Here is a 22,521-nt window from a genome sequence, read left to right as displayed (position 1 = left end):
TCAATGTGCATATGAGGCTCTGCTCTAAATTGCCTTGATTTTAAATGTGGAAGGATTGGGGCCCAGCTGTTTAAGTGTCTGGAAGAAATTGGCTACTGAAAGAAATCTCTCAGGCTTCCACCCTATCAGATCCAAGCCAATGCCATGTTAATTAGGAGAGGAAGAGACTTGGGGTGGGAGCCAGAAGATCAGGTGAGCCTGCCACCTGGTTTGGTTTATGTTTTCATGTGCCTGGCACATTTGTTAGCTTGGTCTGGCCTTTCTTGAGATGATGTCACCTCACCGCTGGGTCACTGAACACATAGTTTTATGTGGATCGAACACTGATGTGTAATATTTATAAGGTGGCAGGCATTGCTGCAGGCGCTTTACAAATGCTAGCTCTTTTATTCCTCCGAGCCACCTTATGAGTTTAGGATAAGGAATGTGAGGCACAGAGAGGTTAGGGAGATTGCTCAAGGTCTCACAGCTAGCAGTATGGGAGTCAGGATCCCATACCTCACACTTTTGCTGCTTGTTATGTTGGCTTTCATTTCTCATGCATGTGGGTTGTCTCTGGAGCTGGCCTGTAAGCAATATAAGCAGAGAAGCCATCCTCTTCCCCAGCACGGCCTTGTACGCAGTGGTGCTTCAGTAAGACCTATCAACTAGATGATGACCTGTCATGACCAAAGGGGCTCTGGGGAGGTTCTGGGAACCACTCAAACTCATGGCTCAGGTAATAAAGCTCTGAATTCTATTGCTGAATTCTTCAGAGAACTTGGAAGACCTTTCAAAACCCGTATATAGTTTCACTCCTTACTTGTGCCACCAGAGAGGGGGGAGCTCCTGTAGAGAAATAGGAGCTTCCTAGCAGGTGTAGGGTGGGGAGGTCGAGAAAGGAAATGAATCAAGATCACAGCATTACTTTTTTTTTTTTTTTTCCAGTAAGACTCTTTGTAGCTTCCCAGTTGGCCAGAAGCTAAACCCAGTGGACAAAGCAAGCTGGTCATCAGAGAAGGACCCCATGGGAGCTCAGTGTGGACCCCAGCCCATGGAAGGTATCCTACCCTCCCACCAGCTCCTCCTGGCTCTTCAGTGGGTCTCAGTCTAGGCACCTCTTTTAAGTCTTCTTTTCTCTTGGAGACTTGGAGGATGATAATTGCTCATCTTTGCTTTCTGAACTCATACTTTCATGAGAAGAGAGTCACAGAAAGGAAGCCAACAGGGCCAAAAACATGTCAGCTTTATTACTGGTAAGGCTAGCATGGCAACTGTGGCTTGACCCCTGGCCACATTCGAGGGTACCTATACAGTCCCCCTGGCTGACATTTTAGGATGATTTGCCAAAGGGAACATTCAGGTTTGCAAAGCAGATACACTCACCCTGAAGTGCTGACTCACTGGTGGGCCAAGTAAAAAAAGATAAATAGGCCTCCTGATGCCAGCCTGGCCCTGGGTCCTTGACCTGGGAATGCTGCCCATGTGGAGAACAAGCAGGGGCAGAGGACCCAGATGGTGCTAGGCTCCACGAGCTCAGCCTCTTGACAAACCTCACCAGAGAAGTCAGTCCCCTCTTCTCCCTTGGGAAGTAGAGTCTTAAAAGGTGGCATGTGGTCCTGAAAAGAGAGGTTTCCTACTTTATGGGCCCCTGATGGGAATGCTGAGATCAGGAGAGAACTGTCCGACTTCCCTTTAGCCATCCTAACTCAGGCACCATAAAGAGCTGGACCCAGAAGCTTCTGGGAATTGTAATTGCAGTGGGACTTGTCTGAAAATGTTAAGAGCTGAGCCACAGGGGATACTTTCATTAAACAAATTGTAGCCTGGAATGGTGGTGGAATCTTTAAGAAGTTCCTAGGTTTTGTTAGGGTGAGTAGTGGGAAGGACACAGCTACTGGCGTTCCTTCCTACCCAGGGCCAAAAGGAGGAGGTCAAATATCACGCCAGATTGACATTTTACCTTCACATAAAGCTGCTTAAGCATTTTTCTTTTTTAGATAAAAGGGATTCTTTTTTTTTTTTTTTGCTTCATTCATGAGAGTTTAGTTACACAGAGATATATAAAAATGGAAATGTATTAATGTCACGTGAAATCCTAAATGAGAACGAAGAAAGAAAGACTTGGTGGGGCACCCGGGCGGCTCAGTCAGTTAAGCATCTGACTTCGGCTCAGGTCCTGATCTCAGGGTCCTGGGATGGAGCCCCACGTCGGGCTCTCTGCTCAGCGGGGAAGCTGCCTATCGCTCTGTCCTTCTATCCCTCTGCCCCTCCCCCCATGCTCATGCCCTCACTCTCTCTCAAATAAATAAATAAAATCTAAAAGAAAGAAAGAAAGAAAGAAAGAAAGAAAGAAAGAAAGAAAGAAAGCAAGCTAGCTAGCTTGGCATACTGCTTCTAGAAAGTGGCCAACTCCTAGTTTTGGTGCACATTCAGTTGGCTGATGGTGTAAAAGCCCTTTGAGGGCAACAGTAAGGCCAAGTTGACTTGATTCTTCCTTCGGCCTTCATCTCTAGCCCTCCTTGAGGCTACTCCGGAGCCCTTGGCACAGAAAGGTCCTCTTTCTCTGTGTATCCGCAGTCCCTCTGTTTTGGCACCACCACCCTGCCTCCACCACTGCCTGGGTGGCCCTTGAGGACAGGGACCATCTCTGTGTTCTTATTTGTGTGGCCTGAGTGCTAGCACGCAGTATGTACTCAGTCAATGTTTAGCGAGGTGAACTTAGTTTGTAACACAGATAATTAAGAAGAGCTATAGAGGAGTCTTCAAATATTTAAACGACTGTCGGAGGAAGATGGTCCTGACTTTATGTTGCTATAGCAGAAAGGATCCAAGTCCAATAAGTTGAAGTTAGCAGAAACCACATTAAGGTTTAAAATAAAGAGGAGCAAAATGACCACCGGAGGAGCCAACAAGGAAGAGGTCCCCTGCTACCATGGAGGCTTTGACCCAGAGGGGAGATAGGACGTTATCTCGATTTCTGCTCCTGGAGATATTCACAATGAGGCAAATGCCATCAAAATGGTACAGAGTGATGTCTGAGTTCAGAGGCAGAGTCTGGCTTCAGTGAAGCTGATCTAAAAGGTTTCTAGAAGATGCTGAGCATGCCCTGAGCCTTCAGGAAGCTGAGGCCTTTATCAGACCAAGCAGGGTAGCACAGTGGCAGGCAATGGCAATGGCAAGTGGTCTGTAGGGACCACAGGACGTGTGGCTGAATGTGAGCCTGGGGCGAGACTGCGAGCAATGATCAACTCTAGCCTGGCCATGCTGACCTGAGTGATCTAAGCAACATGGAATCCCTAAGTGTTTTCATCAGAGAAATGACATGGCAAGAGGTATATCTTAGAAAGACAGAATGGTATAAAAGGTTGAATTAAGTGGAAAGTCAAGAGGTGAACATTTATGCTTTACTTATCTTCTGCTAGATGCTTTTCCTATCTATTATTTCATCTCATCTACACAAAAACCAGACCAGGTAGGTGGCACCCCTCAGTTTTACCGATGAGAAGATGGAGACTCAAAGCTTGGGAACACAGATGTCCACCAAGGGCTAAGTGACTGGCCAACACTGCCATCGTACCAAGGGCTCCAGTGGCGCTCGGGGAACGGACAGGAGTGACAGAGCCACAAAGCCATGTCAAAGGAAATACTGGCAGATGCAGACAGTTGATGCTAAGGTCCGGGTGACACTAGAAAAGTGAATAATGACTCAGTGGTGACTGGAAGACTTCTGGGCTGAGGAAGGCAAGAAAAACAGCATGTTTCGTTGGGAGAAGGGGAAGGACAGAAGCTGACATTTGTCGGGCACCCACAGTATGCCAGGCGTTTAGCACGTATGCCATAAATGTAAAGCACACATGTACCAGAGAAAGCACAAGTCTAGTTGAAAGCACGTTTGAGGTTCCAGAAGGCTGGAGATGTCCAGAGAACAGTTAAAAACATGAGGCCGGAGCTCAGAAAACGCCATTCCATAGCAGTTCCAGACGCATCTGATGCAGAGGTCACTATCACCATGACAGCAGATATTGGTGATGAGGACACACATTTGTAGGGAAGAAAGAGCACCAGAGGCCACATTTACAGGTAGAACAAAAAGCAACAAAAACAAGAAAGGCACAGAAGGCAGGAAAAGTCACGAGTGTGTTGTCATGGAAGAGGAGAGATGAGAGCCTGAAAAACAGCGACAGGTAAACCCACGTGAGGTCAGAAAGAGGAGGATCAGGAACAGGTGACAGGCGGGACAGCCAGGAGGAAGCAGGTCTCCAAGCAGCAGCTTCTGTGACACGGTGGGAACAGAAACCAGACTTCAAGAGATGAGGGGGGTTGGGGGTGGAGCTAGAGAAGTGATGAGATTAATCTTTTTTTTTTTTTTTGAGATTAATCTTTTTTGCTCCATGAACCCCAAGCTTTTTCTGTCTAGAGCATAGGAAAAGATGAGGCTCTCAGCCAAAGGGGCTCATTTCCCTATTTCTCTGGGAAACATCCCTTCAACAGAATCAGTCTCATCTTCTCTTTCTCTCTCTTTTTTTAAAGATTTTATTTATTTATTCATGAGAGATGCAGAGAGAGAGGGGCAGAGAGACAGGCAGAGGGAGAAGCAGGGTCCATGCAGGGAGCCTGACGTGGGACTCGATCCCGGGTCTCCAGGATCATAGTGGGCTGAAGGCGGCCCTACACCGCTGAGCACCCCCTGGGCTGCCCAGCCTCATCTTCTCTGCTGCCCCAAGAACAACAGCCTTCATCCACCGCGATGAGAGCTCTGTGTGGAGTCATCTCTCACCCTAGCAGGACATGAGCGACTTGAGGGTCATAAATACGTTGACAACTTCATTTTTGTTTGAGAGATAGCACCGCATGATAAGTACAAGCTCAGGTTTCAGAGTCCAAGAGATGTGAGTTGGAATCCGGTCTGGGCACCATGTGACCTTCAACTCTCGAAGCAACTGCTAGGAGCTACAAAGGTAGGCGCCAGTGATACACTGAGCACGTGAATAAAAACGTAGGAAGTGCCCATTACGTGCCAGACAGGTCCACCTTCTTAGTGACTTCTTACCACAGCCCCAGGGGCAGGCTACTATCTTACAGATGGTGACACTGAGGTTGACCTTCATCACACCGGGACCCCATGCTACTGTGAAAGCTCTGGTAGTAGAAGCGACTCCCTACTTGGCTTCTCTACCCCCCTGCCTCCTGCCCTCCCCCCGGGGGGGTGGAGGAGGACCCTCTGGCTCAGGTGGAAATGAAGGCTCGTGAGCAAGCCTGTCTGCCTGGCTGGTTAATTCCTCAGGCTGCTTCTTGTCCCCGGTGGGCTCACCCAGGAGCCTTTCCTTTTCTTCCACATGTCCCGCCAACAGGGAGGCAGGAGTGCGTATTAACCTGCAGGCCTTAGTTTCAGGCTCCCCCATTTACGTAATTGCTTGTTTTGTGGCTCTCGGGGGCCTGGTTCGTGTTCTACAAAATTAGGGCTGATGGGAAGATGAAAGCATTAATGTTTGAACAACATCTACCACTGATACAGCACAGATGCTCCAAAATGGGAGCTCTTCTCTCCCGCTCTACCTTTTTCATCTGCCTCTTCCGGGGGTTTGAAGGTCCCCCGAGGCCTTCCCCACCCTTTGGAGCTCCCAGAACTGCCAGTGGTCACCCAAATCCATAACTGATCCCCTTTCTGCCCTTTCTGTGTGGCCACTACCTCCCCCCCTAAGAATGCTGGACCAGTGGCTTGAAGCTGTCCTCAACGGCTCTCCAGCTGAAACTTCAGACCCAGAATTGTTTGGTTTTCACTCTTTTGCATTTTTTTTATTAATAAATTTATTTTTATTGGTGTTCAATTTGTCAACATACAGAATAACACCCAGTGCTCATCTCGTCAAGTGTCCACCTCAGTTTTGCATTTTAAGGGTGGCCATCATGAAAAGGAAAACTGCTCTTTTATCACACTAATTGGTCTAGGTGTCTGTTCTCTAAGATTGTGAGCAACTCCAAGGCTCTGGGGTTTATCTTCTGTAGTATCTACTGCTTAGTGGGTATTTAACAACTGGTTGTTTATTTAATGAACGAGTGGGTTCTAATGGTTGACTAAAGTGGGGATATGGGTTGGCCTCCTTCACAGCCACATCTTGGATATCTTTGCTCTTCCGATGGCTTCTCCAGATAGGGAGAGGGTTTTTTCCAAAGCCCAAATCCAGACACGTGGTATGAGACGTGATCTGATAACAGGAAAGTGTATTTAAAATCAGACTTCCAGAATGTTAGGGACATGGAACAGCTTCACACAGGCCCTTGCTCCCCAATTATTTTATACTTGGGGAGAAAATGCACGCCATTACCCACCTGTCATCAAAGCCCAGGGTCTATTGGAATGAAAAGGTATGTCCGCCAGAGTATAATTCCTTTACCTCTCTGGGTCTATCTTTATAAATTTTCTCCAGGGAAATGCTTTAGGGCCTTCCCAGAATCATTCTCCCACTGGTACCCCCCAGGCCTTCAAAGCCATCACCAGCTCCCCATTCAAGCGGAGAACTGAACAGTCCAGGATTGCCAAGCTCCTCCCCACCCCCAACCATAGGGGGCATCATCGCAGTGAGGTGCAGGTTCAGAGGTGAGCCAGCCTGTATGCTGTAGGGGCTGCCCGGCCCTGCTCCCCAGCTCAATGATCCAGGCCAGTTCAAGCCAGCTCCCAGGTGCCCAGACTCAGGCCCAGTTAGGGAATGGGGCCCTAACTCCTGTGTTCCTGTAGCGCATCTCAGCCACCCAAGAAGTGGGGGTGACAAGATGCCTGGGGGACCAAGCTCCAACCCCCCCTCCTTCCTTGGGTTTGGCTATTTTTGATGCTACTTCTCACCTGTCCTTAACCCCCCAGGGCAGGACAGAGGAAATTCCCCCTCATTTATACCTGCTCCTCCCTTTTGTTTCCCTAGGAGCCTCTTTTAAGCCCACTAGTAGGGGTCTCTCCAGTTATTTCAGGAATGAGCATTTTTCTTTGATTTATGACTCATTTCAAGAGCCAGAGGCTTGCCTGACAAGTTCCCTTTCTCTGAAGCTTGCACACCTCTGTAAGAACATCCTAGAAGAGCCATAGGGATAGAAGCTTTTGAAGCTGCTTTAGAAATTACCTAAGTTTCCATGGCAATCAAGCACTCTGAAGTCACCACCACATTCTGGGTCTTTCTGTTTCCACTGAAAAGGCTGTTGGAGAAATCTGTTCTTTCTCAGCAATCCCCCCCACTCCCAGGAATGGAGCTTGGATTCCAGCTACCCTGCGCTTTCTTTCTTCCCCCTGCCTACCCTTCCCACTCTTGCCAATAATCCATGATCTGCAAGCAAAGACCCCAATTCAGTGCAGTGACGTTGTTATTTCGACCCCAGGAAAGACAGCGTCTTGTTACCATGATAGGAGGGGGCCTTAGGGTGTCAGAGTCCTGGCCTGACTCTGGACTATATTCACTGGATTATTCAGACATTCTACTGCCCGTGTTGGCAGAGGCAGGCCAGCCATGAAGGCACCAGGCTGTGGAGAGATCAGTCATCCTGAGTGAGACCCCAGATCATGCACCCCGCACTCAGCCTAGAGACTGAACCAAAACCATGCCTTACCATCTAGAGAAATCTAACTTTGCTATTCCCTTGTCTCCTCTGTACTTCCAGGTCTGTCCTGCCCACATAACTGGTTTTGATTGTTTGCCACAGGAACGTCACAAAAGATCCATCAATTTCCAGTGAAAACATCGACAGTGTATGCTAGAAGATTTCGCCAATCCTGCTGTGTCCATCAATCCTAGACATTATCGGTATTTGCAACCAATCTCAATCAAACACCTGCATTAAAATAAAGGCCTTAACGCAAACTTCTAATTCTCCATAAACCCTGACCTTACCTCCCTGCCCTGAGACCCTGCCAGTTTTGACAGGTGCTGTTCTCCCCAATTGCAGTAAGCAACCAACTCAGCTTCATCTGATTAGCAGGTTGTGTGGGCAATGTTGGGGGAGCCAGCTTTTGATCTCAGGAAAGGGGAACACATGCCGATGTGATTATTTGACCATCACAGACAAGGGGTGATCTTAAGCACAGCAGCCTTGGACTAAGTTACAGAAAAGAGGAACTGTAAGTAGAATAGAAGACAGACCTGGTTTCTCAAGACCTTCTAGAGTCCCTGCAGCAAAAGGCTGCTGTGCCCTGGGACCAGGGAGTGTGAGTGTGGGACAGAGATGGAGGCAGAGCTGGCATCATGGGCATGTGTGCTTGCTTTAATGTTCTGCTGTCACCATCCTGAAATTCTTAAATGTTTAAATAAGGGGTTCCAGGTTCTCATTTTGCACTGAGCCCCACAGATTATGCGGCTGGTCCTAGCTGGAGGGGAGGGATGCTCCTAGGTGTATAGCAACACTTTCAGGGACACGTGACAGTCTCTCTACCTGACCTGGCCACCTTGGGGCATAGGTATCCATGCCCCCACTCATAGAAACTGCCATGGGTAGTAGATGAAGCCCCAGGTATTGGCACCCCAGAAGGAAGCCAGATCACTGATACATGCCACATAATATCAAGTGATCACCCAGGCAAGAACCCCAGGGCAATCCGTGAAAGAGAGAGAAGGCAGGCCAAAATGAAGGATGATGCCCTCTCAATCAAACCCACAGCATGGCCTCCAAGGGCCTACATCTGCTCTCTTTTGGGAAACGCCTCCATCTTGCTCTATTCCTGTCACAACTGTCCTCTTACTCATCTTCCTCAGAACCAACAGGCTCATTCCCTTCCCAAGTCCTTTGCACCTACTGTTCCTTTTACAAGGACTGATCCTGCCAAGTCTCTCCAGGAAGACTTCCTTTCAATGGAAGATTCCCGCTGAAGGCTTCCATTCAAGCCTCCGTTCAACTGCTACCATCCGAGAGGCCTTCTGCCCACCCACTGCCCCCTCATCTATGGTAATGCCCCATCACTCTCTACCCCCCGGCCAGGTTTCTTTCTCTCCACAGCTCCTGTCACCTGGTCGCGTATCACATACTTATGGTACTTCTTATCTCTCTCTCCAACAAGACTGTAAGCTTCCTGAGGACTTTGCCCTATTCCCCACTCTAGCCCAAATGCTTAAACGGTGTCCGGCACATGATAGGCAATCAGTATTTATTGAATGAAAGAATAAGTAGGGTGGCGATTAGCTAGAGAGACATCATCTGTTCAAGCAATTTTATCTTTACCAGGCCATGGCATGTGTCTGTGCACGGTGTTGCTAGTGATGGTATGGGGCTGCTGAGTGGACTGTCACTAAAGGTGGTTGTTTTCAAAAAGTAGCTAAAGTAGGGGCACCTGGGGGGCTCAGTGGTTGAGTGTCTGCCTTTGGCTCAGGGCGTGATCCTGGGGTCCAGGGATCGAGTCCTGCATTGGGCTCCCCGCAAGGAACCTGCTTCTCCCTCTGCCTATGTCTCTGCCTCTCTCTCTCTCTGTGTCTCTCATGAATAAATAAATAAAATCTTCAAAACAAAGATAGCTAAAATAATATCTAAAGCTTTCTGGAGAATAATGCTAACCGTTGTCCTAAGCCTCTCACGTAAGTTAACTCTATAATTCTCACAACTGTGCTTCCAGCAGGTACTATTATTAGTTCTCTTTGCAGATGAGAAAATTGAACGAGTACATGAAAGGTAATTAAGTAACTTTCTTAAGTCACACAGCTCCTTTGGTTCTGCACTAGTTCTTCATGATAAAAACGTAATTCTCCCCTTTAGATGGATGATTATCCATCTAAAAAAGTCCTGAACAAGGACTTCAACCTCCAGTTGGGTGGCAGGGAATGGAAGGCAGCTCACTGGGCATGTGTGGGCAGGGGCATCCAAGAGATGAGGGTTGCTCATCCCATGAGCTCTCTTGGATACCTTCACCACCCACCCTCCTTACCACCTCCTTCTAGAGTCTGCTTTCTGTCTTGGCATTTCCTTCTGGGGATTTAATGACAAAGCATTAAGAATATGTAGCACTGTGGTTTGTTGAGTGTTTGGTGGGCAGGTTATAGGCATTCTGACATGGCCTTCACTGATGCGATTTGGATTTACAGGACCAAGGCTGCTTACTATTGCCCTCTGAAGTACAAATCTTTTTTTTTTTTTTTTTTTTTTTTTTTTTTAAGTACAAATCTATAATGGGGGCAGGTCCCAAAGTGTGGCAAGGGTGCAATTCTTTTCAATGTGGTCCAGCTCTTCAGGTGAAAATGAAGTCCTCCTGCTGCCTGGGTTGCTGGAAGGATTGATCCTGGCCCCTCATTCTACATTAGGTAAGGGTGCATGTTGTTTCTTAATTCTCCTGGCAATGTGTCTCCTCCCCTAAATGTCTTTGTTTTGAATGTAATTATCAAATGCTAATAAATATTCAAATATGCACCTTCCGAAAGGCAAGACATATATATTTCAGGACATGAAGTACTTTGTCAATCTCTGCTTAGGATTTTGCAAGAAAGGTTGTAAGACAAAAAGCCAAGAGGGGAGTTGTGATGTTCCAGTGAAATCCCACATGAACCTATAAAAGCAGTTTAGCAGGGTGAGTAAATGGGTTTTATGTCCTTGTTTGGTCATGGTAGATTATAGATACTTCTCTGCCTATCAGAATGGACTTTGGGCAGTCCAGGTGGCTCAGCAGTTTAGTGCCGCCTTCAGCCTAGGGCCTGATCCTGGAGACCCAGGATCGAGTCCCATGTCGGGTTCCCTGCATGGAGCCTGGTTCTCCCTCTGCCTGTGTCTCTGCCTCTCTCTCTCTGTCTCCCATGAATAAATAAATAAAATCTTAAAAAAAAAAAAAAAGAATGGACTTCACTTAGGGAATACATATAACAGTAATGGCTACCATTTATTGAGGGTTTTATAAGCTTTGCACCATGGAAAGTCATAGAGTTACTGGATTTATCCTTTCCTCCAATTCAGAATATCTAATTTCCATGGTCTTCCTCTTCTTTCCCATGAGTCTTGAAGTAATGACCCACAGTCATTAAGTTGGAGCACCGTGCCTCCAGGACTTAGAGAAATGCTGTTCTAGCCAGGTTTCTAAGTAGTGCTGGAGTTAGGAGTGACAGTGGGGAGAGGCTGATGGCAACCCTAGACCTTATTCTACTCTGTGGGCATCCCTAAAATCACTTCACTGCCTAACGGAAAGAGTCCTCCAGGTAAAACACCTATTGCCTCAGACTTTCATTTTAGGATTGTGTGTTCTCAGAATTGCTGGGCCTTTATCAAGGTCTCTATCTCTCAGAAGTGGGGTATCTGGGGGTTCACAGCACAGCTGAACTGCTCTCCGGTGAGCCTGGTAGAAGGGGAGAACATCTGGCATCACTGCTCTGCAAATCACTGCCATCACTCAAACTTGATAGCCTAAGGTCCTTTAGGACATTCTCTTGGCTCCTCTTGACTGACTGGGAAGGTAGAAAAGGCCACACTGGTCACAGGTGGTTGGGGAAGGACCTCTAATGATTTCCTTTTCCCATTACCACCTGTGCCCTCAATTCTGGCCATGATCTCCTCCGTGTGTCCTTTTGTATTTTGAGAAGGGATAAACGGAAAGGGAATGGAGTGAGATTCTGGGACTGGCACCTGCTCAGAAGCAGACTGGAGGCATGAGAGTGTGGGAGGATGGGTGTGTGGCCTGGGGGTCATGGGGACCTTCAACATGGGGAGCTGAAAGCCCAGGCAGCAGGATGAGCTGCTGTCACAGGCCAGCTCTGGTTCCAGTGTTGCCACTCACCAGCTGGGGGGCCTGGGACAACTGACACAACTACTCTGATCTGGAGACACGGGGACATCACACTGGATGGCCTCCAAGGTTCCTGCCAGTTCTAATACTCTCAAGCCCCCATTTAAGATAGAGGTCCTTGTGAATTCATGTGTAATCTATACCCTACTTCCAAAGGAAACTTGGGACATCCTATGCCAGAAGTACACAGACCCTGGGACTGTTCAAATAAAGAGAGAAGGAGGATAAGGAATCCCACAGAAGGGGAGAGGATCAGGCCAGGTTATTTTCTTGAAGGATAGCTCTTCCATTGAGACAAAACAAAATACTTTCTCTTCATTACACGTAATTCACTTCTGCAACGCATGCATTCAACAGATATTTAGGGTGCAGACATTGTTCCCAACATGTGGGATGCTTTGGAAAACAAGAGAGACAAGGTTCTGGAGCTCATGGAGCTTCTATCTAAGGGGGGGTGGGTGTAAAGAGGCAATGAACAAATACGGACTGTTAACAACTCTGCAGACATCTAGTGCCCGGATCTTGGTGTCTAACACCCTTCTCCAATAAAAGGAACCGGCGCTCCTTGGAGAAATGGCTCATTCCAGGTCTGGGCAGGAAATATCAAAGAGAAGCCTGGAGCCCCTTGTGGTGCCAGAAAGTAGTAAGAGCTTAAATAAATAAATAAATAAATAAATAAATAAATAAATAAATACCAACCACCAAAACCAAAACCCCACATTGATAAGAATATGTCAAAGCAGCACAGGGCCAGGAGCAGTAAAACAAATCTAGTATTGGATTATAACCCAGAGTAAAAAATAAATATCCGTGAGTCCGCGCTGATATAAATAAAAGATGGGGTAAGTTGATAAATGGAGGAGAGAGACAAATCGCCGTTGCAGAAGTATTCCAAATAACTTACATAGATACTCCACCCTAAAGGAGAGGGAGCCTATGTCCCCTGTCCCCAGGTGTGCACCGCGCCTGGTGACATCCTTCCAGAGAGAACAGGATGGAAACAGGGAAAACAGAGTAACTCTACAGTAGAGGATACCCCTCCCTCCACCCGCCACGACTTCAGCCAGGTGATCCCAGGCAACTTCACAAATCATGTGGACAGGATGTAGCCTTAAGATGATGTGACAAATGACACTTGACCCATGTGATTTTCCTCCCCAACCCTCTATCCAGCCTAATCATGAGAAAAAAAAAAAATCAGGCAAGTTCCAGCAGTATGGATGAGCAGTGCTCCTCAAAACCACTGAGGTCATGAAAAACAAGGACAGTCTGAGAAGTGGCCACAGCCGTGAGGAGCCTAAGGAGAAGTGACAACTAGTTGTACTGTGGGGTCCCAGATGGGAGCATGGAACAGAAAGATAATGGAGATCAGGTAAAAACTAAGAGAAACTGAATAAACAATGGACATTTGTCAATAATAATCTATCACGGGATGCCTGGGTGGCTCAGTGGTTGAGTGTCTGCCTTGGGCTCAGGTCATGATCCCAGGGTCCCGGGATCGAGTCCCATGTTGGGCTCCCTGCATGGAGCCTGCTTCTCCTCTGCCTATGCCTCTGCCTCTCTCTCTGTGTCTCTCATGAATAAATAAACAAAATCTTAAAAAAAAAAAATCTAACACTATTCATTAATAATTCATTAACAGATTCTGCTAATGGAGGATGTTGATAAGCGGGGAACCGATGTGCAGGGGCAGAGGGCAAGATGGGAACTCTGTGCTCCCTGCTCCATTTTTTTCTGTAAATCTAAAATTATAAATCTAACAAGTAGACCTATTAAAAAAAAAAAAAAAAAAAAAAAAAAGGAGATCTGAAGGTGAGAGATGGAAGAAGTCAGAGACTCTCTCCTGCTGGCCCTGAATACATACACAAGCTTCCCGGAGTTTGGCAGCCACAGGGAACTGAATCCTACCAAAGAGGACCCCAGGCTCAGATGAGACCCCGGCCCCAGCAGACATTTCGACAGCAGTTTTGTTGCTTTAAGCTATTAAAAAAAAAAAAAAAAAAAACCAACCTAAACCAAAATACAACAAACATTTCAGAAAGTGGTGAGTGTGCCGTAGAAAGATGAATTAATTACAATATAGACAGTGACCGGGTGGGCTTCATGAATTTGGGTGGCCAGGGAAGCCCTCTCTCGGGGTGACTTCTATTTGGGGTCTGAGTCTGGGGAAGGAGCCAGCCAGGAGGCCCGGGGGAGTGGAGAGTACTACGAGCAAAGGCACCAACCAGGTCCAGGGCCTGGGAGCGAAGCTTCGGGTGCTCCAGGACAGAAAGGCAGCTGGTGTGGTTGGAGTGACGTGAGAGTCGGGGAGAGGAGAGAGCAAGGGGGCTGCCCAGGGGGTACTATGAGCCAGACTACACTGAGCTTCCACTACGGACGGAGTGTGTGGGTATCCCCAGGATTCTTCTGTTGAGATTCTAACTCTCCAGGTGATGGTACTAGGAGGAGGGGCCTTTGGGAGGTGATGAGGTCCCGAGGATGGTGTCCTCAGCCTCAGAAGAGGCCCCGCAGGGCTCCCTGGCCCCTTCCACCACACGAGGACACAGCACGAGGGGGCCTGTCTGTGAACCAGAAAGTGGTTCCCACCAGTCGCAGAACATTCCAGTGTACTGCTCTTAGATGCGCCAGCCTCCAGGACCGGAAGACGCAAATTTCTGTTGTTTATCAGCCATCCCATCTCTGGCCTTTAGTCATAGGAGCCCAGGCTGGCGAGGACAGCTTCTAAAAAAGGCTGAAGAATTTGGATCTTATTTTCATTTTGACTAGAAGCCTCGGGAGTCCTGGTAGCAGGCGAGTGACATAGCTGACTTGCGGATTTCAAAAAAAACTGATGTAGACTCTGTGAAGGACTGACTGCTGGCTGGGTGCCGGGTGGAGTCGGGGCGTCCAGGAGCAGCCGAGACCAAGGCTTAGGCCGAGGCGGTGGCGGAGATGACGGGGGTCCTCCAGGAGGTGTGGCCGGGGGTGCAGCGGGGCTGGATGCTCCCACTCGCTTTGTGGATCTGCATCCGTGCGGGGGCTCCGAGGCTCCCCAGCAAGGGAATTATAAGTAACTGCAGCGGCCCCATGCTCCCCCACCGCACCGTCCGTCCCCCGTGTCATGCTGTTCCCGAGCTTCTGAATACCACGGGTGATTCATCAAGACTCTCGTCTCTGGCAGTTGCTTGCACCCAACTGGTGCTGTGCCAGTCTGGGCTAGCTTGTCTCCTGGAGGCATCACCAAAGGGGAAAGGGGCTCCCACCCACCGCCCCCCAGCCTCCTGGCCCCACAAAGCTACCCTGCTTCATTGATTGCCTCCTCGGGGTTGAGGGTTAATTAAACCGTTTGTTGCTGGTTACTTCACAAGGTACGGGGTACCCTCTATGTAACCCGGGAACTGGATAAATCTGGCACAGAGTAGTACACAGGGTCAGCAGCCTCCCTCACGCTGGGACAGAGAACAGGTTGGTAATAGCACTTGCTGCTTGGTTTTCATTTTGGGTTTTGTTTTTGTTTTGACTAAGGTCAAGTGCAATTCCAGCCTTGGACTCTTGACTCCAGGCTTACCTTTTCTTGTTCTTGCAGCTCCTCCTTCTTCCACCCGCTCCCCATACCCCTGCCGGGCCAGCTCCAGGCCCGTCCCCCCTGCTGCTGTTGGTACCCACCCCCTGTGCCTGGAGCTTCACCTAATCCTCTGGGTGCCGCTCTGGGCTCAGTCACAGGTGCCTGGCACACCACTCTGGGTGAAAGCTAGGGCTCAGAGGCCTTTTCAGGTCCCACTTGGCCATAAAGACCTGTAGTCTGGGGGACCACCTTGTTCCTGAGGTGGCCGTCACTGGAGCAGACCCTCTAAGCACTTAACAGGCCAACCTGAGGAGGTTAACTTGTAGAGGACAAAGACCAGTCGGGTTCTGGGGGGATTCGGTGCTGACACAGGGCATTCTATAGGTCAAAGCATCCATTCAGGGTTGACACCTGGGCCTCTGAGTCACTCCCTCTGCTGGGAAGGGATGGGGGTTAGGACAGCTCCTGTTCCTGGGTGGGCTTCCTCTCCAGGCCTGAACTAAGCTAAATTCATGGGGTCAGCAGATGGCAGCTGCTCCAGGCATCTGGACTCCCATGGCTGTGTCTGGCCTCGTTGGAAAGGATACTAACTTGAGGAGGACGAGAGTGTTCTCACACCCTCTGGAGCTTCAGCTTCCCAAAACAGCCACTGTCCAAGAGATCAGCCCTTAGTGGCTTTGTCTTGTCTTTGTTCCTGTTAGAGCCTGGCCTGATGGTGACATGAGGTGTGTAGCCATCCTTTCTCTCCCTAGCCCCTTCTGGGAGGGTACAGCCCTACTTGTGGACACAAGTAACCAAGCTCCAGGGGAGATGGAATGGGTTAACCCCAACCAGGACAGTGCCCCAATCACCAAGAAACAGCTCTTAGAACAGCAACTTCTCCAAAGCTCTTCTTGATGCTAACATTTTATCAACTATGATTTTGTCGTTAAAAAAAAAAAAATACAGTACATGTCCTAGAAAGCAGGTTTTGCTGAGCCCCTCAGTAACCAGGGCTTGGATAGGTCTGCACAGTAATAACTGAAGTCCTGTTGTGGTATTTGGCTTTCTCCTGCTGCACAAGGCTTTGAGAGTCATAAGAGGTGGGGGAGGGGAGGGAAGGAAGAAAGCCAATCACGAGAGGTCGTGGCCAACTGGCTCATTCCTAGAAGCATAACATTTTGCCACCAGAGACAACTTTAAAGTTCAGCTATCCCACAGGCTCTCACCCCTGCCTGCATGTGAGGATCACCCCCCAGAAGTTCTGCTGGGATTGTTCTGGGGAGAGCACACAGCATCAGTATTTTTAAGAGCTCTTCAGGTGATTAGAGCGTGCAGTGACAGAAGCATGGACGAGGGAAAAGGTGAGCCATGCCCTCACTCAGGCACCCTGTCGGGCAGGGCCTCTGATCCCCAATCAATCAAAGCTTTCAGACTGTCAACCCCAAAGCCCCAGGCGTACTTGGCTGTACGCAGGGCCCCAGCCCCCCTCCAGCCACCCTCATCTCTTTCCCACAGAGCTTCCACCCATGGTCTCAGGTGAGCAGAAAGTGACCCTGTCCCTACCCTGGTCACAGCTGTTGGCCCAGCCATGATCACTCAGGTCTGCCTGACCAATGGTGTGTGATCTGCTGGAGAGGATAAATGGGCCAATCACATTCTTTCTCTATCTCTCGGGAATGTGGCATAAGCCACCCAGAAGGAAGCTGAAAGGTTCTGCAGACTTAGCACCTGGGCAGGCTGTGAGCCTTGCTTGGGGCCTGGAGAGAGGGGAGCGCCTGCAGGGAGCTGCAAACACCCTGAAAGGGCGGGAATGAAAGAGTGTCAGCTCCCAGAGCTCAAGGATTCCTACTCTGCCTGAGGCCTGTTTGCTCAGCTGCTCCCCCCCCCCACCCCCACCCCGATTCCTGGGAGACCTTTCCAGAGCCTTAGAAAAGCCCATTCACTGGAGCCTTTCTCTGTATCACCAAAAATGTCTTAGAATGCTCACTACAAACAGAGCCACTCTGCTTTTATCTCTTTACATTTCAGGGTCCAGGGGAGATCTTGACTGGAAGGTGGACACAAAAGGTCCCCACTGTTGGCTAAAACACAGTGTGGAGGTCAGGGGCCGAGGCTGAGCCTTGCTTCACTGAGGACATGGGGCACAGACCAAGGACAGGGCAGGTCTTGTGGGCCTGTCTCTGAGGAAGACCAGTAGGAGGGGTGTAGGGACCGTTAGAGAGCTCCCCTAGATACCCCATGACCACAGGTATGGGGATGGGGGCACAGGGTTGGGTAAGCTTGGGGTTCCCTGGGAACCTGGTTTTATCTCTGGCACAGAATGGCTATGCTTCAGGGGTATGACTGGGCCTTCTGTTGGGCCCCTGGAAGGATCCTACAATTCTCCCCCTCTCCTAACTGATAGCTCACTAGCCCCCAGACATCCCTTCCATGCACCCAGAGGGACAGCAGCCACCGTTCCCAAGGCTAGCCCACCCCTCCCATCTTAGGCACTTCCCAGAGGCGACCTGGCTGGCCAGAAGCATGCGACGCCTCAAGTCTAAGGGACATGGTTTCCCCGTAGAGGACTCGCTTTCCCTTCTTCCCATACATACATCTAATTCCTGCTGACTAAGCCCAGCTCCACCTCCACCGAGCTCCACACAGGGCACCAGTCTACTTCTTGCAGAGGAGACCGTGAGGGGCAGACCCGATGGTGAACTTCAGCTTTGGGCCGAGACGTCAGGGAAGGGAGGTGCATGCAGAGTGTGGATCGAATTGACTTTCCATGCACTGGAACCTATTCCTGCCTAGCCATACAATTCTCTGTATCTACAATCCCTTACAGGGACACTGGAGCAGTTCAGTCATGACACCAGCAGAGAGTTACAGGAGATGGATATGAGAGAAGGTCTAGCCCTGTCCTACCACCCTGGGAGTGCCTTATTTGGAAAAGGTAAGAGCATTTAGGATTCATAAATCAAGGGTAAGGATAGGCTTTTGAAAAGGAAACTGCCCAGGTAACACCTGCTTCCCACCCCAAAGTCCAATATGTACATAAAACGCCAGAGCATTTTCTGAGTTTGTGCTTTCTCGGAGTCTGATGCCTCTCTCCGTGTCACGGCCACACAATCTTTCCCATACCAGGCAATCAGACCCCCAAGAGTGAAGGGCCAGATCTTATTAGCCTTTGCAACCCCAGAAGCTGGCGCAGTGGCAGAGAGCTTTAGAGGAACTCAAAAAAATGTTTGATGAATGAATGAATGAATGAGCATTCCCTAGCCATTCTCCTGGAATCCCAGAAACCAGGACCTTTGCCCTCGAATAGGCCCCCCGAGCCCACAGCCTTACCTCCCATGAGGAAGAGAAGCCCTGCCACATACTGCATAAGGCCTCGGTCCCAGCAGCAGCCCAGCACGCCGATGATCCAGCCGAAGAGGATGATGGCCACCGCCATGCCCATGAAGCCGGCTGTCATCCTGCGCAGGTCTGTGGGGGAAGCATGGGGCGACAGTTAGCATCAGAACCTAGAACTCAGGGTCAAGGTACGTCCTGGCCCTGGGCAGAGGGGAGAGGATGGGACACCGCAGGAGCGGGAAGGCAACCTCCCCTTTCCAGACAGATTTGCACAACTGAGCTCCCTTTGTACAGGAGAGCCCCCGATGGTAGCTATCCTCAGGTGCAAAAAGCAGCCAGCACGGCTTGGTTTGTGAGCATAAGGAGAGATCATCACCATAATTGGTGTCATTTCTTACGCACTTCCTTTGTGCCAGGTGCAGCCCTGTCCTTCCCAAGCATCTGGCTCAGCTGTCCGAGACGGGTCCCGTCTTTATCCCGATTTGAAAAATGGAGTGAACTGCTGAAAGCCGTACAGCGAACAAGCAGCAGAACAGGGCATCAAGCCCAGATCTGCACGGCTCCTGGGCGCCAACCACAGCATCGTTCGCCTCTCAGGGAGAAGTGGGCCTTTAGAGGAGGGCGGGCTCTTGGCCTCCTGGCTGCACCTGCCAAGAGCTCCCTCCCTCCCCTCCAGGGTTGACTGGGCTCCCTAGGAGGTCCAGTGTGAGGAGGAGGCTGCTGTGGTGTCTCCTTCCTCCCCCTCCAAGCCAGCTCCCAGGGGCTCAGCTTCCGCTGCATGTGGGGTTGGAGGGCGGGGAACCACACTTCCTGCCCTCACACTGCACCCCTGCGCAGGCCTCTTCAGCCCCTAAGACCCAAATCAGCCCAGCCTTCTGGGTCTGGCCTTTCTCCACTCCTGGGTTCGCTGACCCCGCCATACAAAGCTGATGTGGGTCCAGGCATGAGAAGGGCTGAAAAAGGCAGTATTTTTAGTGGAAGGGAGAGAGCAGAGCTGCTCTCACATCTCAGCCACCCTCAAGCAACATCCTGCCCTAGGCTCTCTCCAGCGCCCTCTAGTGTGTGCCCCACCAACCTCATGCTCCCTCCCTGGGGTCCAGCCTTCTAACCTCCTGCTGGACAACACCCTGGTCGCTTGCCCTTGATTCCCTCCACCCTGCCCCAGCACCCACCAGCCTGCAGTTCCCTGTCCACCTCCGTGGTCTGTGCGGAGCCCATCTGCCAGCTCCAGTCCCAGTCCCGCCAATGGGACTCCAAACAGGAGCAAGCCACCTGCCCAGCCTCTGCACCCAGGGGGTTGCCAGGGCAGCCTGGAGGACCCCATGGGCACTCCCTGCTCTCAAAGGGAGAGACAGACAGTGAGGATACCCGACAGCAAACTCTATCCACATTCCATGCAAGCAAGGGAGAAATCTCCGCTCATCCCCCACTAACATGCGGCAAGTTTCTGCCCACCACGAGGGTGTCCCATCCGCTCTGTTCCTCTCCCACCCCAGTCACCACCGTTGGGAGCGACGGCGGATCCTGGCACGGTTAGGCTAGAGAACTCTCAGCCCTTTCCCCTCGGAAGAGGGACTCGGTCCACCCTCCTTGGCCTGACACGGGGGATGAGATGCTGGCAGCCCTCCACCCAGGGGGAGCTGGCTGGGGTGTGGGGAGACAGAGGCAGAGGACAGCGGCCGGGACAGGAGGCAGGACAGGCCCCTGTGGTGGAGGCCGAAAGCCATCCAGAGAGAGGTTCCTGCTCGATCTGTTCTCCTCTGTCCTCCCCTACCCGATCTGGAAGGCCTGCCCCAGCCAGGTAGGAGTGATACCCATTAGAGTCACTTATGGGAGCTGCCAGGGAGCTAATTATCGCGCCACACTCCACAGATGGTGCCTATCACCAGTGTGTCCCAGGAAGCTTCCCGGAGGGGCGCCGCTCGCTCCATCACAGCACGGTGCTCACATGTGCATGTGTGCCCCGAGCCGGCTCCCTGCGTCCGTGCTCGGGCACCCACAGCCAGCTTGAAACAAAGAGGCACAGCCTCGCCAGGTGCAGAGGCACTTCTCATCCCGGGATCTAACTGCCTGGTCGTCCTGGCCCTCATCTCCCCACACTGCTTTTTCTGCTGCCACCTGTCTTAGCCCTTCTTCCTTTGCCACCACCCACAGTCCTTGGAGTGAGCCAGGCCCCAGCCCCCCTGGTTGGTGAAGAGCCCGCCCTTTTGATGTGTGAGTCCATTTGACCCCTGGAAGTGTAGTCAAGGGCAAGGAGGCAGCAGGGAAGGAGAGGTCAGGGTATTTTTGGAGTAACGTAGGTTTTTATCCCCTTAAACAGATCAGGAAATTTTGCTCTATGCCCCTGTGAGACCTCTGGCTCCCTTTACAGGGCAGGAGGGGCTTCTAAAATCTCGGCCTCTTTGGCAGCAGGAGAGAGGGACAATGTGGTTAAGGTCACAGAGCCCCTCCCCTGCACTTGGCCTTGCTCATGGGTGGGCCTTCCTGGTCCTCAGGCTCTGCAGATCCACGGGAGCAAAGGTACTGCCTGGGGGATTAAGTGGACCATGTGTCCTATAAGGTGTGTCCCCGTGGGCCAGGAATGGACAAATAGGAGAAGGAAATGCAATTGGAGGAAGCAGAGACACGAAGAAGATAACTTCTCTTGCAGAAGTTCTGAGACAGGGGACAGTCACCTGTGTCCCAGGTCCGAGAGGGGCTGTGGCCCTCGAGCACAGATTAGGGGCACTTTGTCAGCAAAAGCTGAGTTGTTGATCTGGAAAGCAGGATGAAGACCAGAGGTCAGGCCTGAGTATTTTCACTGACTGAGGGTATTTTTACCACCACCCCGTGAGTCCAATTTGCAAGATCCAGAGAAGTCAAATAATTTATTGACAAACCAGTGACATAAAAGAAGAGTGAGTTGGGTGGGAAAATAAAATTAATAATGCAGCTAAAGACCTACTGGGTTGTCATGGTGATTGAACAGATGTATTGGGCATTTCTTCCTTCCAAATAAACTGAGAACTATAGTTCCGTGATTTTTTTTTTTTCAAATATAGGCGTCCACGAGGATGGGCAAATAGGACAAGAGACAACCCAGGACTGGGAGCAGCAAAGCTGGTAGATGGTGCACTTGGCTAGAGCCAAACTAAAGGCAGCAGTGGCAAAGGTGCAAACCAACCCACCGCATCCCCCAGAGGCTCATGAACAGGCACCCACAGGTTCCTCTGAATCAAGCAGTTGTTACCCAGAGGGCAGGAGCATGAATAACCAAGGTTTGGTAGAGTTGTCTGAGATGGAACTAGATCCCTAGATGCCTTCACCCAACTCCACAATGCTTGGGGACTCCCCTCCCTCGCCCTGGGGGGTACACTGGGGATATCTAGCACTGGCGGTTGACAAGCTAATTCCACAGAGACAATTAAGTGACCATTTACCTACAGAATGTTGGCTGCTTGCCCTTGGAACCCTAGCCTCCTTCTACTCGGCCCCCAGACACTATCTGGCCCCTGCCGTCCAGTCTGGGGACCAGGCAAGGCCTTTCCAGTGACGACCAGCACAAGAGGCAAGACCTAGACACCCAGCATTGGGGGAGTCCCACAAACAGCCCCTCTGACCGCTCTACAATGGACCTTCCCATTGACAAGCCCTCCACCCACTCAGTGCTTCCAGGCAGCGCTTTAGCACTGCCCCCTGACAACCCAGTACCAGCACGTATCTATAACCTGGGAGCAAAAGAACCTGAAGAAACAAGCCACAGAGAGAGGAGGCAATAATTCAAAATTATTATTAATATTCCCAGAGAGGGCACAAAACATATTTTGCCTCCGTGAAATAAGAACAGGAGTCTACTGAAAACATCTGGAGAATAAAACCAACTCCTTAAAATAGCAGAATCAAAGTCACTGAAATTTATAGCATCTAATCGATTCTAATTCATGTATTAACAGTGCTATCATGTTCC

General features: G+C 50.3%; 1 protein-coding gene and 1 long non-coding RNA gene across 2 annotated transcripts in view; one reads left to right on the top strand and one right to left on the bottom strand.

Annotated features, from left to right (window-relative positions):
* TMEM178B (transmembrane protein 178B) overlaps positions 1-22,521 on the bottom strand; it is a 344,335-nt gene that overhangs the window by 23,314 nt on the left and 298,500 nt on the right. The window contains exon 3 of the mRNA XM_072777458.1: positions 18,570-18,707. Coding sequence (XP_072633559.1) covers positions 18,570-18,707 — 138 coding nt within the window. The remainder of the gene's footprint in view (positions 1-18,569; positions 18,708-22,521) is intronic.
* On the top strand, positions 9,793-21,586 carry LOC140605241 (uncharacterized). The gene is made up of 4 exons (XR_012007951.1): positions 9,793-10,247; positions 18,067-18,174; positions 18,547-18,705; positions 18,992-21,586. It is a non-coding gene; the product is annotated as an uncharacterized lncRNA (long non-coding RNA).

This window comes from Canis lupus, chromosome 15 (genome assembly GCF_048164855.1).
Source record: "Canis lupus baileyi chromosome 15, mCanLup2.hap1, whole genome shotgun sequence".
Lineage (NCBI taxonomy): Eukaryota > Metazoa > Chordata > Mammalia > Carnivora > Canidae > Canis > Canis lupus.
This window is presented reverse-complemented; position numbering and strand designations above follow the sequence as displayed.